Source organism: Strix uralensis, chromosome 13 (genome assembly GCF_047716275.1).
Source record: "Strix uralensis isolate ZFMK-TIS-50842 chromosome 13, bStrUra1, whole genome shotgun sequence".
Lineage (NCBI taxonomy): Eukaryota > Metazoa > Chordata > Aves > Strigiformes > Strigidae > Strix > Strix uralensis.
In genome coordinates this window covers 24,472,945-24,492,568 of record NC_133984.1, presented here as the reverse complement: position 1 = coordinate 24,492,568, position 19,624 = coordinate 24,472,945, and the positions used below count along the sequence as shown (strand labels likewise).

At 51.2% G+C, this 19,624-nt stretch overlaps 1 protein-coding gene and 1 long non-coding RNA gene across 4 annotated transcripts in view; one reads left to right on the top strand and one right to left on the bottom strand.

The window, feature by feature from the left end:
- Window positions 1–48: 48 nt before the first annotated feature.
- Window positions 49–3,846, top strand: LOC141949413 (uncharacterized). Its single transcript, XR_012630758.1, has 2 exons — window positions 49–1,023; window positions 2,926–3,846. It is a non-coding gene; the product is annotated as an uncharacterized LOC141949413 (long non-coding RNA).
- Window positions 3,847–4,965: 1,119 nt separating this feature from the next.
- Window positions 4,966–19,624, bottom strand: part of FRMPD3 (FERM and PDZ domain containing 3) — a 72,218-nt gene continuing 57,559 nt past the window's right edge. For all 3 annotated transcript variants that reach the window (XM_074882945.1, XM_074882946.1, XM_074882947.1), the window contains exons 14-15: window positions 15,459–16,280; window positions 4,966–14,644 (exon numbers count right to left, since the gene is read on the bottom strand). In XM_074882945.1, the coding sequence (XP_074739046.1) occupies window positions 11,778–14,644; window positions 15,459–16,280 (3,689 nt within the window). In that variant the 3' untranslated portion in view covers window positions 4,966–11,777. The remainder of the gene's footprint in view (window positions 14,645–15,458; window positions 16,281–19,624) is intronic.

The following is a 19,624-nucleotide window of genomic DNA, read 5'->3' as shown; positions in this document are numbered from 1 at the left end:
GGGGGCGGGGCCCTGCCCGCCCCCCAATGGCGCGAAGGGTGGCGGGCGTGGCCAGGACGTGTCTCCGCCTGCCCCGCCGGCCGCCGCAACAATGGCCCGCTCGCGAGCCCCGCCACGGGGTGGAGCATAGGGCAGGAGGAGGCCTGCGATTGGTCAGTGTCTGACCGCCTGGCCTGCGATTGGTCAGAGCGCCCGCGGCCGAAGCTGGCCGACGGCCCTACCCCACGTGGCCCGGGGCGGGGGGGGGGGGGGGGGAGGAATGGACAGGGTTTGTTGGCCGCGTGATTGGCACTCGCCCCCTCCCCCGGCCGCCATGATGGCTCCGCTCCCTCAGGGGGCCCCGGGAAGGGGCAGGGCGGGGGAGAGAAAAATGGCCCCGTTCTCGCCGCAGGGCCCCGCGCCCGCGTCCCCCGCCGGTCTCCGCCCCCGGTGGGTGAGGAGCCCCGCAGCGGCGGGGCGGGGGTTACCTCAGCATGCCGGTGTGCCTGCCCCCGCTGCCTCCGTCCTCCGCCGCCGCGGGCTGCCGGGGCCTGCCCTGCGCTAAGCAGGCGTCACCTCGGCGGGCTGCAGTACCGCGGCGGCCCGCAGCACCCCGGCGGCGGGCTGCACGGGGGTCACCTTCCTCACGCTGGGCTCTACCTACCCGCAGGCAAAGCCCCGACTTGTGAGGTGACGGCCCGCGGAGCGCCAGGCGCAGCAATGCCCTGCCGCGGGCTGGGCCCGCACCATTTCACGTTTCTCTCTGATTTTCACAGCGAATAGGTTCTCAGTAAGGGAAACTGTAGCTTTCCCAGCACAAACAGAAGCCCGGGCGCCTCAGCTGAAGGCTGCGCAGAGTCAAGGTCAGGAGGGGAAACGGGAGCTCTGCTGCCTGATCAGCCGTGCCCAGACTGACCGCGCCAAGCCCAGCAGTTGGGGCTGCTCCCCGATAGTCGCTGCAAAGGTTGGGTGGGACGATGTGTCGATATTATCAAGTTGGAGAAAGGTTTTAAGTTTTGAAGGATAGTCCTTCTTCACCTGAAGGTAAACTTCTTGCTTTTTTGCCTTGCAAACTTCTAGTCTACAAAAATACTAATTTTCTTTGTATGCAGTGCTCAGGCCCTTTCCCTTTGGCTGAATCGTGAATTGATCCATTTCAAAAGTGAAAGGATGGTAGCAGGTTTTATGTGCAAAGAGGCATTGACTTCTCGAATATATAGCCACTACGACTGGTCTCACTGCAAACTCGATGAGAAAAAATAACATGATAGCCGTAATCAGCATTTTCTGCACTCATCCTCACAATTTGCGGCAATACTTTGCTATTCATTTTTATGTTGGAGGTAGCCTTTGGCCATGTTTTGAGATTAAAAAAAACATAATTGTGGTGGATACTGAACTGCAAATACAGAGGTGTTTTTTTCTGGATCATTGTTAAAACCCGTGTGGGTACTATTTTAGCAGGCCATTTAGTTTAATTTCTGAGGGTTTTTTACATTTATAATCAGGGTTTTGTACCTAACTCTGCAATTAGTCTCCTGTGAACTTTCAGTCTGTATGTGATTATATTATGCAGATTAATTTAGCTTTTGCAAATATAAACATTGTGTTTAAAGGTTTTTAAATATACAAAACAAGCCACAAACACATTCTTCAAAATTTGCATGCAGTAGTGTAATTCCTACTTGTTTTACTTGACTGTGTCATAGATACCAATTTTCTGCAATGAATTTGCTTTGAGTCCTTGAGAATTCAACCAGAAGAAATAGTCCACAATTCACAGAGGCTCACCACATTTTATTTATTTCCTCTTGCAACTATCCTGGCCCAAAGTGTTGCTGTCACTATCCCCAAAGACCAGTAAACTAATGATGACAAAATTGAGGAGGTTTACTATAACCCTTTGTAGGGTGTCATTAAACTTGGAATTCATCTGGATTAAAATAGATATTCATTCCCATGCTTATCACTGATGGGAACTGGAATACCAATATATGGTAATTTCCACTTTTTTGGTGTAACTGTAGCAGCTTGTGAAATGCTGTGACGTACAGCAAATCCAAGGAATGGGAAAGGAAGGATACAGCCCTTTGCTTCTACTTTGTTGCTAAACATTGCTCATCTTAATAACACAAGTAAACTTCAGGGCCAGATGGCTACCTGGCGGTTCAAGTGATGGGATTTGTGGATAACTCCCAAATTTCTAGCAGCCATATTCTTGCACCAAATCCACATCACTGTAACCATACTCTAATAATGACTGCTGTACTTTTGTCTGGAGGACACCTAAAAAAATACGGCAATTTTGTTGGCCTTTCACAGTTCACACAGTTTTTTTTCAAATAATAGTTCGGGATAATTGGAAGTTTGCAACGGCTGTTCTGTACATATTTCTCAGTGATAAAGCTATGTAGTCTAAAAATAACTTCAAGGCCTCCTCTCCCTGCAAAACACAGGCTACAGAAGGTTTGTTGCTTCTATTGCAGTTTGAAGAATTTGGCAGATGGATAATAACTTCTTTCCAGTCCCCAAAATATTTGTTTCTAGTTTTGAACCATTTGCTTCAGTCTTGGTTTAAATTCAGTTTTTTCCCCCCTGCTCTTGAATGCAGAATGAGTGTCTTCTGTGCTCCAACGTCCCTGTCCCCTCCCAGTTTTTCATGAACCAGGCACTGGGAACCTGAGGCTGAAGGCAGCAGAAGGTGTATTAAAACATGCAAATTATGCCTCTCGTTGATGAACTACGAGTTTCCCCGACACAGGACTTTTGAAGTAGCATGTCTATCAGTTTCCTCAGATTCTATCAGATTCCCAGGATCACAGAGATGGGATTTGCAGGAGTGACCAATCTGACAAAAGATCAAATTTGATCCTTAATCCTGTAAACCGGGGACTGGCAACCTTTCATGTATAAAATCAAAGACTTTCTTTGACTTTCTGCTTTCAGGAGCCCCAGTGAGCCGGCAGAAGCTGCCTCCCAGGAGGGAAGATTTTGCGGAGCTGCTGGTGGATGACACTTTTTCCTCCAAGGCAAACAGAGCCAGGGGCTGGGTGCTGTGGCTGCTCAGCCTCTCCAGCTCTGGCTTGCTGCCTTGCACTGCTCACAGCAGCGTTCAATGGCCACAAGAGCCATCGAAGAGAAATCCCTGCTACCTTGCAGTGTTTCAGCTACCACAGCGTCTTTGTAGGTGAGACAGCACTTTGGTTATGAGGACAAAAGTCCACCTCCCTTAACGATTTATCACTGTCGCTAGCCAAGCTCTTAGAACACGATAATCTCAGAGATTTGATTGAGAAGCTCTTAATGCACCAAAGTCTTAGTTAAACAAAGCCAAAAAGCTTGCTCATGAGGTTCCCCAGCCATGGCTTGTCTCTTAGCAGCTTGCATTGCCATTAACTGAAGGGACACGGAGAACCAGCTTTGATGAGGAAAATGTTTATCTGGTTCTTGGCCTAAATGGGATGAAAGGAGAGACTGTGTGCTTGAAAACCACTGGCCTGTGAGTCAGGTGGTCTGTCAAAGGACACTCAGCAAAACGATCGCAGCCAAAGTGAAGTTTGGATGTGAAAGTGCATTGGAGTATCTCAATTCTTGCGTGGACACCCGTATCCAGAATTAAAGCACCTCGTTCCAGTTAGCTTGCTTCATTCTGAAAGCAAAACGTAATACATTATCTACCTCCAATCTGATGCAGACAAGCAGGAACTGATCATAGCCAGAGCTGTCGTGTTCCCTCCTGTTTTGGAAATTGTGATGTAAATTACCGTCAAACTAAGGAGAACCTGAAAGCACACAAACGACAAGAAATTAATTTTATTTACCCGATTCTATGGTGATGCATTTAATCAGAAATACCTTTGTGTTTCATGGCCTGAGAATGTATTTTCCAGGAAGTTTTAAGCAGTGCATTAACACCATCAAATTTCACGGTGGTGTCAGTCAAGCCAAGTAGCCCTTGTCCCTCTCCTGGCACATTCCTGCGTACAATTGCCACCGGCCACTTAATCAAGGACACGTTTCCATGCAGAAAAGCTGAGGGTTGATTTTTCTGTCTGTTGCCCTGTGACTGCATTGCCTCGCCGCCAGTTCTGTTAATGAATGGCATTTGATAGGAGTAACACAAGGCTCTGCCCTTTGCCTTGGCGACTGGAAGAAAAGTGTAAGCCAGAAAAAAAAGTGGAGGCTAAAAAGGGGTGGGAGGCAGAAAGAAACGCTGAAGTGGAGAAGGGGTGGGAGGATGAATAGGAAAGTAGAGGCTGAGTTTAAGTTAAGCCCGAAAAGGGGGGGGGGGGAGGGGGAAGGCCAAAGGAAAAATAGAGCTGGAAGAAAAACAGAGGTCAAAAAGGGGTGGGAGGCCGAGAAGGGGTACACGAGCAGAGCTGCAGCAAGCAGCCCCTACTCCGCCATCTTACCCCTTCCCGCCCGCCGCGTGGGCCCTTTATAGGCTTCTCGCGCCCACGGACACGCCTCTGGGCGCTTCCCATTGGCTCCGTGGCGGCCGGGGGCGGGGCCCTGCCCGCCCCCAATGGCGCGAAGGGTGGTGGGCGTGGCCAGGGGGTGTCTCCGCCTGCCCCGCCGGCCGCTGCCACAATGGCCCGCTCGCGAGCCCCGCCAGGGGGTGGGGCATAGGGCAGGGGGAGGCCTGTGATTGGTCAGTGTGTGATCACCCGGCCTGCGATTGGTCAGAGCGCCCGCGGCCCAAAGGAAAGTCGAACCCAAAGAGGGGTGGGAGGCCTCAGAGAGGTGTGAGGGCAAAAGGGAGTGGGAGGGCAACAAGAGGGTGGAGGCCCAAAGGGAAGTAGGGGTCAGTCGAATTTAAGGCGTCAGAGGGGTGAGAGGCTGAAAAGGGGTGTGAGGTGGAGGAGGGCTGCATGCCATGGGCCCTTCTGGATCTCACTCTCCTCCCCTGACTCTCACTGAACGCTTCAGAGGCCTGAGGCTTTTCTGTGGGCGAGTAGAAAAAACAGCCGTCACTGTGGGAGCAGTTCTACTGGCTGCTCCTTTCTGCCCCCTTCTCTGCCTCTATCGTTTGTTTTGCAGAGCTAATTTTTAGATAAATCCTCTCTCTGCTACTCAAAGCCACTTGGATGCAGTAAGAAGCGTCTTGGTTTGAATTTTTACTGACTCTGCCAGAACCCCCCAGTCTCTCCTCCGTAGAGAGCATCACTTGATCACAGGTATCTCACTGGGTCCATGAGTTGTGTTGAGGAATGAAGCTCACCCGTGGCACTGTAAATGCTGCCAGAGTTACACAGGACATAGCCAAACCAGAGCAAATCCACCAGGAAAAAGCACACCATTTGTCAGGAAAAGAAGAAAACTTTGGGAAATAAATGGTATTTTCAAGTATCCACTAGAAACAATACAGACTTAGGGATGAAAAGCTCTTGAAGGGATCCTGACGGGTCCCTTTGTGTTCCTCATCTTTCTACTCAGCATTTTTACTGTCCCTTTCTAAGGAGCCCAGTTATGAGGATGGAGTCCTGTTGCTCTAGCTCGATGTGAACATTCATTAGATTCAGGAGCATTTCCAAAGTGCTTTTCGAAAGTGGGATTTAGTGGAGCGTTATGAAGTGCCCTGGACCGTGTGTGTAGACCTGGTGCACGTTCCCAGCCCTTTCATCTCTCTCCCCAGCCCTTGGCATGTGCAACAAACCTCAGAGAGGCAGCACTGGGATTTCTGCCGCTTTGAACACAGCGTGTTTGCTTTTTAATGGCTTTAGAGTCCAGCTGCAGAAAACACCCTTCCTCTTCACTCTGTAGCTGGGGGTCAGGTAACAGCAAGGGCCACCAATCTCAGCGGGGTGGAAGGTTGTTGTGGCAGCTGCGGTGGGACGAGGCATGGGCAGGTTCCTCATCTGCTCATGTCCTGACGTGGAATTACATAGCCTGACACAAAAACCTTTGGAATAGTTTCCTATCATGCGTACAGACTGTTTTCATATATATTAAATAAGGTTGGGCAATAGAAATAAGCTGAGATACCTGTCTTCCCTGGCAGACTTCTCCCGTGTCCAACTAAAGCCATGGGTGTCCCAGCCAGCTCCACAGTGTCTGCCTAAGCGAGGAATTTGTTAGGATGTTTTACACAGGAATCCAGACACTGTGCTTTAAATGAGGATAAAATTTAGACATTACTCATTTCTATTCGACTGTCAGCTCCCTTGGGCATGATGAAAGCAGCAGTGGGTCCCAGCTATTCAGCTCACCCTGCTGTTGTATCTGGGGCTGCTGTGATTCCTGTGTAGTGTTGCCAGGACCTTGGAGAGGATGGAAATCCCGACAGGAGAATGCGGCTGCTACGCCATGGGGATTAGAGTTCAAAGTGCTTTAAACCATGGTGCCCAGTTGTTGTCTCCAGCTGACAATGACCAGCAAAGTCCACAGAGACACAAGCAATTTTATCCAAACCTATCTTGGGACTACTGCTTGAGGTCTGCTAATTTTCCAGCTCCTGCTTTTGACACTTTAACCCCTGAAAGCCAGGTCTTCTGTTTTTCTCACATGTATTAGAGGGACCAGCGATGGCCCAATTTTTGATCCTTTTCTATCCATATACATAGAGCCCTGATGAGGACCCCTTGGGATTAGACATAATTTAGAGAAAATTAAGGGAGGGAGCAGACTATGGGAGTGCAGCAACATCGTATGGTCCTGAATGTGTGTTGTGGCTGAGCAATGCTCATGGGAGCCATGAAGGCCATGGAGGAAAATTGCACCAGCTGTAACGCTACAGCAGAAATCTCAGGGTGAAGGCAGTATGGGAAGGGCAGACACAGCTGGCACTGCTCTGAGAGGGTGCTAAAGGACAGGCGAACACAACCTGCCACGCTCTGGCAGGTTGCTCTGGAGGCAGGGGATGGAGAAAAATTGATTTGTCCTGAAGAACAACATTGTCCTTTTCTGAGAACCATATACTTTGCTTTAACTTGCTGGGGAACAGTCGCTTTGCTCTGAAGAGATGCTGATGCTAAATGAGAACAAGGCAGTCCGCAGGTAGACAAACTAGATGGACAGTGAAATGGGAACTAGATTTGAAAAAAGAATATTTGCTTTTAATTCTCTGCGCTGTGTAACTGAGATGCAGGGTTTTTTTTGAAAAATCTGTGATTCAAAAACATTAACAACAACGTTTTACCTGGATCATTTAAGAGTATTTACAAGTGCCCAACAGAGTGAGGCCGCAAGGACAGCACCTAAAAGACGAGTACAGCAATAGTAAAGGCAGGGCTTCATCATCCTTCTCGGGTACCACTCATATAGCTCCCCCCTTCACACAGGGACATTTGACCGATCCTGGAGCACCTATGCCACCTCTGTACAAATAATAAGTGTGCTGTGAAGAAATAATTCCTTTCTGACGAGGTGCTGATTGCCCACTAGATGGTACTAAGCATCGACTCTGAACCTGATTAAACTGCCTGCTGTCAATAATACTTTCAGGCTCTGGGGGTTGTTAGAAAACCTCTTGGCTTTTCCATTTTTTTGATCCATACCCAGCTTTATAAATAGGTAGGGTTTGTCCCATACAGTGTCATCGTTAGTTGGTTCACCATGGGAAATGGTGTGATGCAGATTAAAATAACAAGCCTGGAGGCACACAGAATGTGTGTGAGTCTCAACTGCTGCTGCCTTTGCTTTAGACAACACATTCAACCCCCGTACAGAGAATGACCCAGTTCCTAAGTTTTTTGTGTTGGATCTTTATCAGACTTAGCTTTTATAGTTCCTGGAGGCCTTGGGGGACATAGAGGGCACACATCAATGCCTTCCTCCCTGATAAACAGAGAGCAGTTCATTGTGCCAGGCAAAGTGCGTCCCCAGAGGGAACGGGATGTTGAAAACATCATCTGTAGCCAAGAAACTGTTTGCCTTGCTTAGATTTCTCCCTGGGACTGGCATTATGCTTTTGCTGGGCTTTCCCCTGCAGACACACCAGAGCAGTCGCACAGGGCAGCAGAACCATCAGGCCACCGGCAGCAGGTCACACGCCATCACCTCTGCCCAGGCAGAAGCACAAATGCCAGGCAGAGGCTGCGACTCGGCTGGAAACACGCACTGGATGTGGTCAGTGGGTGCTCAGCTTGGCTCATCCGAAAGGGAACAGGCAGGAGTTTGCTAACAGAGGAGGGGTTAAAGCATGTCTGGGCTCTCCCCTGCTGTAGGGGCAGGAGGTGTCCTGCAGCACCAGGACCACGCTTTCCCCCGCACGCATGGCCGCAGTGCCCAGCACCAGTGGTGACGGGGTGAGTGCTGCTGGGGCGTTCCCCTCCCAGAGGGGAATTAAGCCAAAATGCCCATTAACAACAGAAAACTGTGCCAAGTCAGTTAATCTCAAACCTGCATCTTTGCTGCTTCATAGCTTCCTTCATAGCTGGTACTCAACTGCTGCGGAGTCCAGTGACATTGTAGAGTCCTTAAGCCGTGCCCTTTCAGTACGGAGACACATGCATTTCTATAGCAACAAAAAGAGGGGGTTTTGCTTATGAACAGTGTTTTGTATGGCAAAGAATAGCCACACTTCCACCAAGTTCTTAAAAAAAGACAAAAATGCTAGTTTGGATATTAAGATTAATATATTTAATCTTTCTTGTTTGTAAAACAAGACATAAATTTGTGTATATATATAATTTATATATTTTTATTTATATATACTATATACAGACAATAAAAAAATTTTCCTCTGTAGTAGATTGAGAGATTTATGGAGGGATGATATAGGCATAATGGGGAGCTCGAAGAAACTCAGAGTTTCGTAATAGATAATTCACGGGGTAAAGAAAAACCACGGCTCCCTCTCGGCTTTCAGCATTATAACAGGCTTTGCCCACCATGGACTGAAATCCGAATTGGCTCTTCCACTGTATATTTGCTACATGGTTCTGGAAAGCAGGAGGCTGTCCCCACAGCAGGATCCTCTCTGCCTTGCTGACAGCAATGGCCAAAGTCCGGGACAGCCGTGGGCCAGGGGAGGTTATTGCACTCGGCAGAGGATGCGCATGTTAAAAGCACATTGTGCATTTCCATAACTCCTATGGAAGAACGAGAGATTCTGAATGTTCGTATTTATAAAAAAATAATAGAGATGGGAAGCGATTGATCGTACGGAGATCCCTGATCATCCCCAAGCGCTGGGGCAAGCTGGCTGGGTCGGACAACGGGTCTCACTCCTGGTGCCATGAGGCCGATGCCATGATCTCCCTTTGCAGCCAGAGGTGGGTGCGGTGGGGAGAGGCACAGGGACCCCAGGAGGAGCCGCTCTCCCCACGCACGCGTGAAGTGCAGTGGTGGCAGGGTAAGGGCGATGCAATGCGTAACCTTGCATTTTTCTCCTCGCTCTGTTTTGGAGGGTGGGTGACTGCAGTGAAGCACCAGTTAAGGCTGTCTGATTGGTTATGTCTAGAAGCTAGACCAGGAGGAGGAGGGGAACCTTGGGGTGCAAAGGGAAGCAGTTAGGAATCATTTTACCATTCACCTGGGAGTGAAAAAAAACAAACCAAAAACGCCAACTCCAAATAAATAACCACCACACAGTACTAAAGAATGCTTCTTATGGCAGTCAGTCTGGTGGAGACAGGAAAAGGACTCCGATGCCCTGGCAAGGAGGGCAGCTCATTTGGCCAATGGCAGTAGCACTGCCTGGCTCGGGGGCAAGTCGTGGCTCCCAAAGCTGATCTGGGGCTCCTCTCTAATGAGCGTGGTGAAAGGAAATAGGAGAGGGTTTGGGCTGAGCCTTGGAGGCACGGACCTGGCCTCTGGAGAATGGTGTGAAAGAAGTCTCCTCTCAGCTGCTAGCCCAGCTTCTGGCTTGTAATGGTCAAAGATCTATCTGGGTTCCTTGCAGGCTCTCTAGCATGGACACAGCCATCCAGCAGAGGAAGGGGAACACAGAATCACAGAATCATTTAGGTTGGAAAAGACCCTTAAGATTATCAGGTCCAACTGTTAACCTAACACTGCCAAGTCCACCACTAAACCATGTCCCTAAGCACCACATCTACACATCTTTTAAATACCTCCAGGGATGGTGACTCAACCACTTCCCTGGGCAGCCTGTTCCAACGCTTGACAACCCTTTCAGTGAAGAAATTTTTCCCAATATCCAATCTAAACCTCCTCTGGTGCAACTTGAGGCTCTTTCCTCTTGTCCTATCACTTGTTACTTGGGAGATGAGACCGACCCCCACCTTGCTACAACCTCCTCTGGGGTAGTTGTAGAGAGTGATAAAGTCTCCCCTGGGCCTCCTTTTCTCCAGGCTAAACACCCCCAGTTCCCTCAGCTGCCTCTCATAAGACTTGTGCTCCAGAACCTTCACCAGCTCCACTGCTCTTCTTTGGACAGGCTCCAGCCCCTCAATGTCCTTCTTGTAGTGAGGGGCCCAAAACTAAACCCAGTATTCAAGGTGCGGCCTCACCAGTGCCACGTACAAGGGGACAACCCCTTCCCTGTCTCTGCTGGCCACACTATTGCTGATACAAGCCAGGATGCCGTTGGCCTTCTTGGCCACCTGGGCACACTGCTGGCTCACATTCAGCCGGCTGCCGACCAGCACCCCCAGGTCCTTTCCCACCAGGCAGCTTTCCAGCCACTCTTCCCCAAGCCTGTGGTGTTGCAGGGGGTTGTTGTGCCCCAAGTGCAGGACCCAGCACTGAGCCTTGTTGAACCTCATGCAATTGGCCTTGGCCTGTCCAGATCCCTCTGCAGAGCCTTCCTACCCTCCAGCAGATCAACACTCCCACTGCAACTCTTTGGGCCTGGCCATCAGCCAGTTTTTTACCCAGTGAAGAGTACGCTCGTCCAAGCCAGGAGCAGTTTCTCCGGGAGAATGCTGTGAGAAACGGTGTCAAAAGCTTTACTAAGTTCTAGGCAGACAACATCCACAGCTTCTCCCTCATCTACTAAAGTGGGTCACCTTGTCGTAGAAGATCAGGTTAGTCAAGCAGGACCTACCTTTCATAAACCCATGCTGACTGGACCTGATCATGCTGTCCTGCTGTCCTGCACGTGCCGTGTGATGGCACTCAGAATGGTCTTCTCCATAACCTTCCCTGGCACTGAGGTCAGACTGACAGGCCTGTAGTTCCCTGGATCCTCCCTACTTGCATGCATTAAGTCCTTGCCTGTTGCACAGGTAGTACCTGTGCTCAGGACTAGGGCACTGATGCCTAAGCTGTGAAATTAGAGCCTGCTAGGGTAACCTAGCTCTGCCCCAGGATTATGGCATCCCGCCTGTGCTAGGACTACTTCCCAAGCCCTAGCATAGCAGCAGGGACTTGCACCCCAGAGATCCCTTTTGCTGCTAATTTTGTTGCATTTGTGGGCCAGGAAGATCCTGGAGGCAGAAGAGCTGTTTACGTGGCAAGTTTGGCTCCAGACTGCCCAAGTGAAGCCAGGAGATCTCAGCTCAGTTCCTGCTAACTCACTGGCCCACCACACACCGTGACAGAGGTCTTTGCATAAGTGAAGCCCAGAACCCCATGAAACCAAACTAACGTGGAGACGGGGTGACTGTGCCCCCCAAGTACCGTCACCGACAAGTCAACATGGGAGAGCAAGCAGGACAGCTGCTTGAGACCCCTGACGAGCTGGTTGCACAACTTGTGACAGGGCATGAATTTACCCTTCAAAAACACCACCAACACAACCATCCATTCTGCAGAGATAATAGAGCGTCTTGGCTACCGCAAACCCCAGTAGATGTGGGCCTGTAGACACGCATCCTCACCAGACCTATGCGATTTGAGAACCACTAGCACATGGCCCAGCACACACTGGCTTGTTGGTTTTCGTAGCTGGCTTACTTATTGATCAGTGTCTTTAGGGAGCGTGTGAGCGTGCTCATGACAGTGGCAACTGTGGCTGACTGGCGGGCAAGCTGCTCCACCGTCTGCTGGTGGCTCAGCGTTCTGGCTGTGGACTCCTCTGCAGCCTTCAGGAGGAAGGTGTAGTTTCTCACTACTTCTTCCACCTTCGTCAGCAGCTCTTGGCGCTGGGACTCTGAGCGCACGACGTACACCAGCCTCACAAACGTTTCTATGAGGCTGCTTAGCACCTGGAAGCTGCTCGTGATGGCGGAGAGCATGTGGGTAGGACTCTTGTCGACGGCTGCCACGCGGCGGCAGGATGCCCGGAACTCCTTGAACTTGAGGGCGAGCTCTTGCTTGTACTCAGCCAGCTGGGAGATGTAGGGTTTGCAGTCCCGGATGTCAGGGCTCACCACACACTGCCTCAGGATAGTCAGGAGCTCATTTGTGTCCAGCTGCACCTGCAGAAACCCATTGGGAAAGCTGTAGGCATGGCCGCGAAGGGTGTTGATCTTTGCCAAGCTCCCCTCAAAACTAGAGGTCCTTAAATCTATTTCCTGGGTCTGACTTTCATTGGGACTGCTGCAGGCTGTTGCATCTAGGACCTGAAGAGTCCTGCTCATGACTGGGACCATCTGATTGTCCAGCTTCATTCCTGGGAGTATCTGCATAGGGATGGAATAGGACAGCTCATCCTTCTCGCTCCCATCATCTGCAACATCACATTTCCTGTAGTAGAAGCAGTACCGGATGGAGCAGCACTTCTCATCCTCCATGTCTTCATCCCGTAGCTCAGCAGGACTTGGATACATCTCCTCCTGCACAGAGAACACTGCTGAACCCTTCTGGTTCTTTTTCTCCTGTGCTATCTGGACGTAAGAGGGGTCAGCCACTCCAGAGGCTTCCTGGATTTTGCTCTTCAGAACAGGACAAAGGATGCTGGGCTCCAGCTCGTTCTGGGGGCCTTTCTGCTTGGTTGTATAGATGTTCTGGTAGATGTCAGAGGACAGGGATGTCCTATCAGTCTTATCTATTTCACTGACACTGTAGCGACGCAAGAGCTTCCTGTAGTGTGGAGCACCCATGCACTCCCCTGGGGAAGTGCACGTTGTCAAACAGGACACGCTGTTCTCTGGATCTGACCGGTAGTCTCTGGACTCTAAACTTGTGGATCGTATCCGCTTGCCTTTGGAAGGGCTGCTCATGCTTGTTAACCTAATGGCTTCTGACTGCTTCTGGTCATCAGTAACTTTATCCCTCCCTCGCCTCTCCAGTTCTGGCATCACCAACTGGTTAGGGGGTGGCCTCACCCCCCTGCAAATCCGCTTGCAGTCGCAGCTGCGCCTTTGCTCCCTGGACATCCCTGGGACTTTTTGCACAGGACTGCTCCTTAGCTGGCAGCTACAGCGCCCAGGGGCAGGAGGGTGCAGATACTCCTGTGGTGGGAGGTCACCTTTGCTTTTTGGCTTGAGCAGCTCTTCAAGGAATTCCAGCTCATACTGCTTCACCTTCTGCAGCTGGGCCTGCCGCTCATCCGTCTCCTTCTTCAGCCGGGTTGGAAACGTTGCAGAGAACAGGTTCCTCAACCTGAAGGGAGCTTTTGGAGCTTTGGGTTTAGCTGGGACATCAGCATCTTGTTGGGTCACCTCCAGGACTTTTTCTACTTTTTTGGAAGGCACAGTGCTGATCTGCAGGCTCTCGGATCTGGACACCAGCTGGATGGGCCCTTTGGGTTCCTCACTGGTGGTCCTCAGAGTGCTACCAGGTAATGCAGAGTGCAGATTGCTACTCTCAGCTTTTAAGCTTTTGGCTGAAGTTTCCTGTTGCATTTTCTGTCCTTGGTTTGACGGAGCTGTGTGTTTCTGAAAGACAAGGCCCGTGGCTTCCCCACCTGCCTTCTGACCTGGCTCTCCGCCTGTGGCTTTTCCTGGAGCATCTCTACACACTTTTTGCTGGTAGCTTTTAGAGGCAAAAGTCTTACCGGGCATCATTTCCTCACCTGCTGAGGCAAGGTGGAAAACTTCAGCCTTACTGCCATGAATTTCTTTAGGATTTGGAGAAACTTCACAGTGCTGCTGTGGAGAGAGCTGCTGCTGCTGCTGCTGACAGTTGCATAAGGTCTCTGCAGTTTGTGGACCTCCTTTAAGTTTCAGAGACTTGCTGCTGGCTGATGCACAACTGCCGGTACCATTCATGTTCTTGTCTTCTTTCAAGGCTGCTAGCACTGGGGGAGCTGAGCCTTTTGCGTTTGCCACTTGCTGCAGAGCAGCTGAAATGATGGCTGGAGTTACACCACTTTTCTGATCCAGGAGGAGCTTGGAGCTCAGCTGGACTTCTTTGGGCATCTTCTCTTGTAGATCCTGTGCCTGCTCCCTGCTCGGGGTGGCTGTGGCATGCAGAGATACCTCAAAGGCAGCTTTTGTGTGGGCTGCACCTTTGCATTCGGAGCCTAGCGCTGGAGCCCCCCTGTTCTGCTCATTAAGCTGGGGGCTCAGCACTGGCTGGACAGCCAAGGTGTAGCTCTGCTCAGCACGCTGCTGCTCCTGTTTGCTCTTGCAGTTGGTAAGGCTGGGGCTTTGGTGAGAGAAAGCTGGCTTCAATGAAGGGCTCGGCTCCTGGCGGCTGAGGGGGTAGGGTGACGTGAGAACGGCCTGGGCAGCACAGCTCTGGATTCGGAAAGGCAAGTCCTTTCTGGCCAGGAGGTTTTCCTTGTTGATGTGTTGAGCGAGGAAGTAGGCTGCGTTCTGATGCTGCTTCATAGCAGAGACCATCTCCGAGACATCAGTTAGCTCTGACGAGTTGGTTTCATGGCCAGAATCCAAGGATGACTCAGGAGTGATGGCAGCCAGGACAATAAGACCTGAGGAAGGACACAAAGAAAACTCCAAGACAACACTCACACCACACTGCTATGCGGAGGAGAGGGGAACTCCATGCAGCAGGAGGGTCCCTGGAACGCAGGACACAGCATCCCATTGGAGAAACGTTAGTGACTTCCTGCAACTAAGAGTGAATGCTTTTAAGAGACATCACTTGTCGGCACTGATGTGGCTTGCTAGTTCAATTCAGCAAGAGCTCTTGGCCCAGGAGGAGGACCTGGGAAACCTTCCAGTGTTAGAGACAGCAGAGCTACAGGGACTTGTCTGGAGCAAGAAGGAAAATCAGGCAACAGCTATTCTGCGATAGTGGGAAGGGCCACCAAGGCAGGGAGAGGGACAAAGGACTGTGCTACCAGCAGGCTGGTCCCAGAGACCATCTGACATGGCATCTGACCGCAGGTTTGCCCCGTGAAAGGCTCACACACTGCAAAACCTGGGTGGGAACTTGTGAAGACTGCGGGCCAAAGGTACCAGCTGAGTGGGGTCACAACAGGGAGGAACTCACAGTTTGTTAGTGCCTCACCCCAGCATCTTGGCATGTGGATCATGGCAGGTACAGGATAAGCAAGAGACTCCTGCAGCCACTGTCAGGGAGAGAAGTCCCACCTTAGCTTCTTAGAAATCTTCTGAGCAGCAGCTTGGCTGCTCCTGCCTAGAGCCGGTTGCCACAACTTAGTTTTTACTAGAAGCTGCTCCACAATCACATATAGGATAGGATAAGGAGACTAAAGGGAAGGATGTGCCATAGGAAAGAAAGGCTATAGGGAACAAAGAAGGTCACAGCCACTGAAATACCTGCTGTCTGCTGTGGTGGGGGATGCGGACAATCCTCTGAAGCAGCCAGAGCTTCCAGTGCCTGCAGGGTGGACACCAGGGCATCATCCAGCTCTTGGGCATGGTCTCGGACTGTCCGCGGTTGCACGTTGTCTATCAGCGTGACGGGGATCTCATCGTAGAGGATGCCACAGAGGTGCCGGCCCTGCTCCTGGCTCTGGGCAGCTGCCCGGCGCTTGGGGTCGTCCTCGTCCGAGCTGTTGTCTCGGAAGCCGGGAGGGGGGGCAGCAATGGCGGGGAGCAGGGATGTCGTCTCATCTTCTTCCTCATCGCTCCCGGGAGGGGGAAGCGACATCAAGTCCACCATATTGTCCCGGGTGCTGCCAGGCTTGCCCCCCTTGCATGAGGCCAGGCGGCTCTTGATTTTGGCTTGGCAGGACTCACAGTAGAATTGCGAGGCGTCGCTCCGCAGGTGGGTGTCTATGGTGTGTGCCCTGGCCCTGCTCGCGTGCCTGTCTTGGTCAAGGCCATCCACGTCGTACTCATTAGCTGCCCCATTGTAGCCTTGGCCGGAGCTTTTGGAAGTGGGGTCAGATTTGGTCCTGGGACGAGTTTCCTCAAAAAAAATCAGGTTTTCATTGATATCCGTCCTGCTCTCTCTTTCCTTCCTCTGCTCTCGCATGTGCAGGTAGCAAAAGCTGATGAGCTCCGAGTCCGAAGCCCTGGTGGCTGGAGCCCCAGCTGCTCCGGAGCCGGCGGCAGAGCCACCCACCAACCCGCTCTCTTTCTTTCCTGTGTGCCCCGCCGCAGCAGGCCGGTGGAGGTTGTGTGCGTTGATGTAATCTAAACCAAAACCACAACAGGCATATTAGCGGCAGCACCCGGGAGAAGGGAAAACAGCACGGGGAAGCTCCTGCTTACCCTGGAGAAGCAGCTCTCTGCCCCCCAGCCCTCGGCATGCCGGACTGCAGTGGGACACGCGTGCTCCCTGCAGCACAGCCAGGCCACCAGGCTGGTCTTCTGAAAAAACATCTGCAACCCGCTGGGCCTATCTGTCAGTAACGAGCGGAAGAAGAAATGTCCTGCACGTGCAGATCATAGTCATCGAATGGTTTGGGTTTGAAGGCACCTTTAAAGGTCATCTAGCCCAACCCCCCTGCCATGAGCAGGGACATCTTCAACTAGATCCAGTTGCTCAGAGCCCTGTCCAGCCTGACCTTGAACGTTTTCAGGGATGGGGCATCTACCACCTCTCTGGGCAACCTGTTCCAATGTTTCACCACCCTCATTGTAAAAAATTTCTTCCTTATACCTAGTCTGTATCTACCCTCTTCTAGTTTAAAACCATTACCCCTTGTCCTACCCCTACAGACTCTACTAAGATGTCTGTCCCCATCTTTCTTATAAGCCCCCTTTAAGTATTGAAAGGTCCCCTGAACCTTCTCTTCTCCAGGCTAAACAGCTCCAACTCTCCCAGGCTGTCCTCCTAGGAGAGGTGTTCCAGCCCTCTGATGATTTTTGTGGCCTCCTCTGGACCAGCTCCAACAGGTCCATGTCTTTCCTGTACTGAGGACTCCAGAGCTGGACACAGCACTGCAGGTGGGGTCTCACCAGAGCAGAGTAGAGGGGGAGAATCACCTCCCTTGACCTGTTGGCCTCTCCTTCTGCAGCCCAGGACACGGTTGGCTTTCTGGGCTGTGAGTGCACATTGCCAGCTCATGTTCAGCTTTTCATCTACCAGTACCCCCAAGTCCCTCTCCACAGGGCTGTTCTCAGTCCCTTCATCCCCCAGCCTGTGTTGATACTGGGAGTTGCGCCGACCCAGGTGCAGGACCTTGCACTTGGCCTTACTGAACCTCATGAGGTTCACATGGGCCCACTTCTCCAGCTTGTCCAGGTCCCTTTGGATGGCATCCTGTCCCTCAGGTGTGTCAACCGCACCACTCAGCTGGGTGTCATCTGCAAACTTGCTGAGTGAGGGTGCACTTGATCCCACTGTCTGTGTCACTGATGAAGATATTAAACAGTGCTGGTCCCCATACAGACCCCTGAGGGACACCACTCGTCACTGATCTCCATCTGGACATTGAGCTGTTGACCACCACTCTCTGGATGCGACCATCCAACCAATTCCTGATCCACCGAACAGCCCACCCATCAAATCCGTATCTCTCCAGTTTAGAGAGAAGGATGTTGTGGGGGACCTTGTCAAAGGCCTTACTGAAGTCCAGCTAGATGACATCTGCAGCAATCCCCTTGTCCACTGAGGTGGTCACTCCATCACAGAAGGCAGGACTTGCCCTCGGTGAAGCCATGCTGCCTGTCTTGAATCACCTCCCTGTCCTCCATGTGCCTTACCATACCTTCCAGGAGGATCTGTTCCATGATCTCCCCAGGCACAGAGGTGAGGCTGACAGGTTGGTAGTTCCCAGTCGGTAGTTTACCTGGCTGCCATGACTTTTCAAGTATCACGGAGACTGACTTGATAACTACATCAGCCAATTCCCTCAGGACTCTGGGATGCATCTTGTCAGGTCCCATAGACTTACACATGTTCAGGTTCCCCAGGTGGTCACGAACCTGATCTTCTCTTACAGTGGGAGGGACTTTGCTCCCCCAGTCCCTGTCTTACGGCCCATCCACTCGAAAGGTGTGGGAACAGAGGTTGCCAGTGAAGACTGAGGCAAAAAACTTGTTGAGTACCTCAGCCTTCTCCTCGTCTGTGGCTGGCAGTTTGTCAGTTGTGTTCATCGCTGGTGTATTGCTTTCTTTGACCTTCCTTTTCTGGCTGACATATCTATAGAAGCCCTTATTATTATTCTTTGCATCCCTTGCCAAGCTCAGCTCCAGCTGCACCTTGGCCTTCCTGACCCCATCCCTACACAACCAGGCAGTGTCCCTGTACTCTTCCCAGGATACCTGTCCCTGCTTCCACTTCCTGGCCATTTCATTCCTGTGTTTTAGTTTGACTGGCAGGTCTTGACTCATCCATGCCGGTCTCTTGCCTTCCTTTCCTGATTTCTTACACCTGGGGATCAAGAGCTCTTACGCTCTATGGAAAGCGTCCTTAAAGACCTGCCAGCTCTGTTCTGCTCCCGTGTCCCTGAGGGCGGTGTCCCAGGGGGTCCTATTGACTGACTCTTTGAACAGATCATGGGCTGGAAGGGGTTTTGGGTGATCAGCTTGGCTGTACCCCACCTCTGAGGCAGGAAAACCATAACTAAAGTAACCTGTGTGATGGAGGGGAGCACATGCCCATGGGCGACTTTGTATGCGCCACCCAAGCCTTGGCCTCTCCTGCTGAGTGCGTGGGTCTCTCTAGAGGAAAGGGTTAAGCCCCGAGGGATACCAGTGTGTTGCCACCAAGAGCAGGGGGGGACTGCTGACACTGAAGACCTTCTGGCTCTGAGAGATTAACCCCTCCCTGCAATAAGGAGAGAAGGGATGACCTGGAGGAGGCAGAAGGGAGAGGGATGTACAAACACTTACATGGTGGATGTGGAAGATGGCCAGCTCAAAAAAAGCCCATGTGGTATCGAAGATGCTGACATGCCTTTTTTTCCTAAATCAATAAAATCTGGATTCCCATTAACAAAGAGTCGTTGGAAGTGTTTTAGTGAGGCCCTTAGGTGTGGCTGGGGTATAGCGATGATGGAGGCCAGAAGAGCCTTGAGGGTGGCTGGACAGGGTTTAGAATCAGTTGAGCTCCAGCCAGCAAAAGCCTTGTGACACACTGATGGAGCAGGCCACCTCCTCATGTGGTTTGCGCCACTGTCTCCAAAATGATTACCTGCTATAGAGTTTAATCATTTAAATCTTATAAATTTAAATGTTATGACATTTATGATAAGAAAGTATTGACCCTAAAGCTGGTTTTTGTGAGGAATTAGATCAATGACACCACAGACCAGCAGCACAACTGATCAGTGCCCTTTTACAAACAACATTTAGACATCAGAAATATTGTCCTGTTCCTCCCTCTCCATCTCCTCACCCATCTCTTTTCTAGACTAACCACAGCAAATTCCTTTAACCTTTCCCGACAGGTCTGTTTTTTGCTGCTCTGGGCTGGACTCCATCCGCATCGGCTACCTGGGGAAATGTCTTGTTTCTGTTCTGCATGACAGCAGCTGGGGGAGGAAGCAAGATCCCAGTAGCTTGCTGGGAGGCAGAGCTGGGCAGAACCA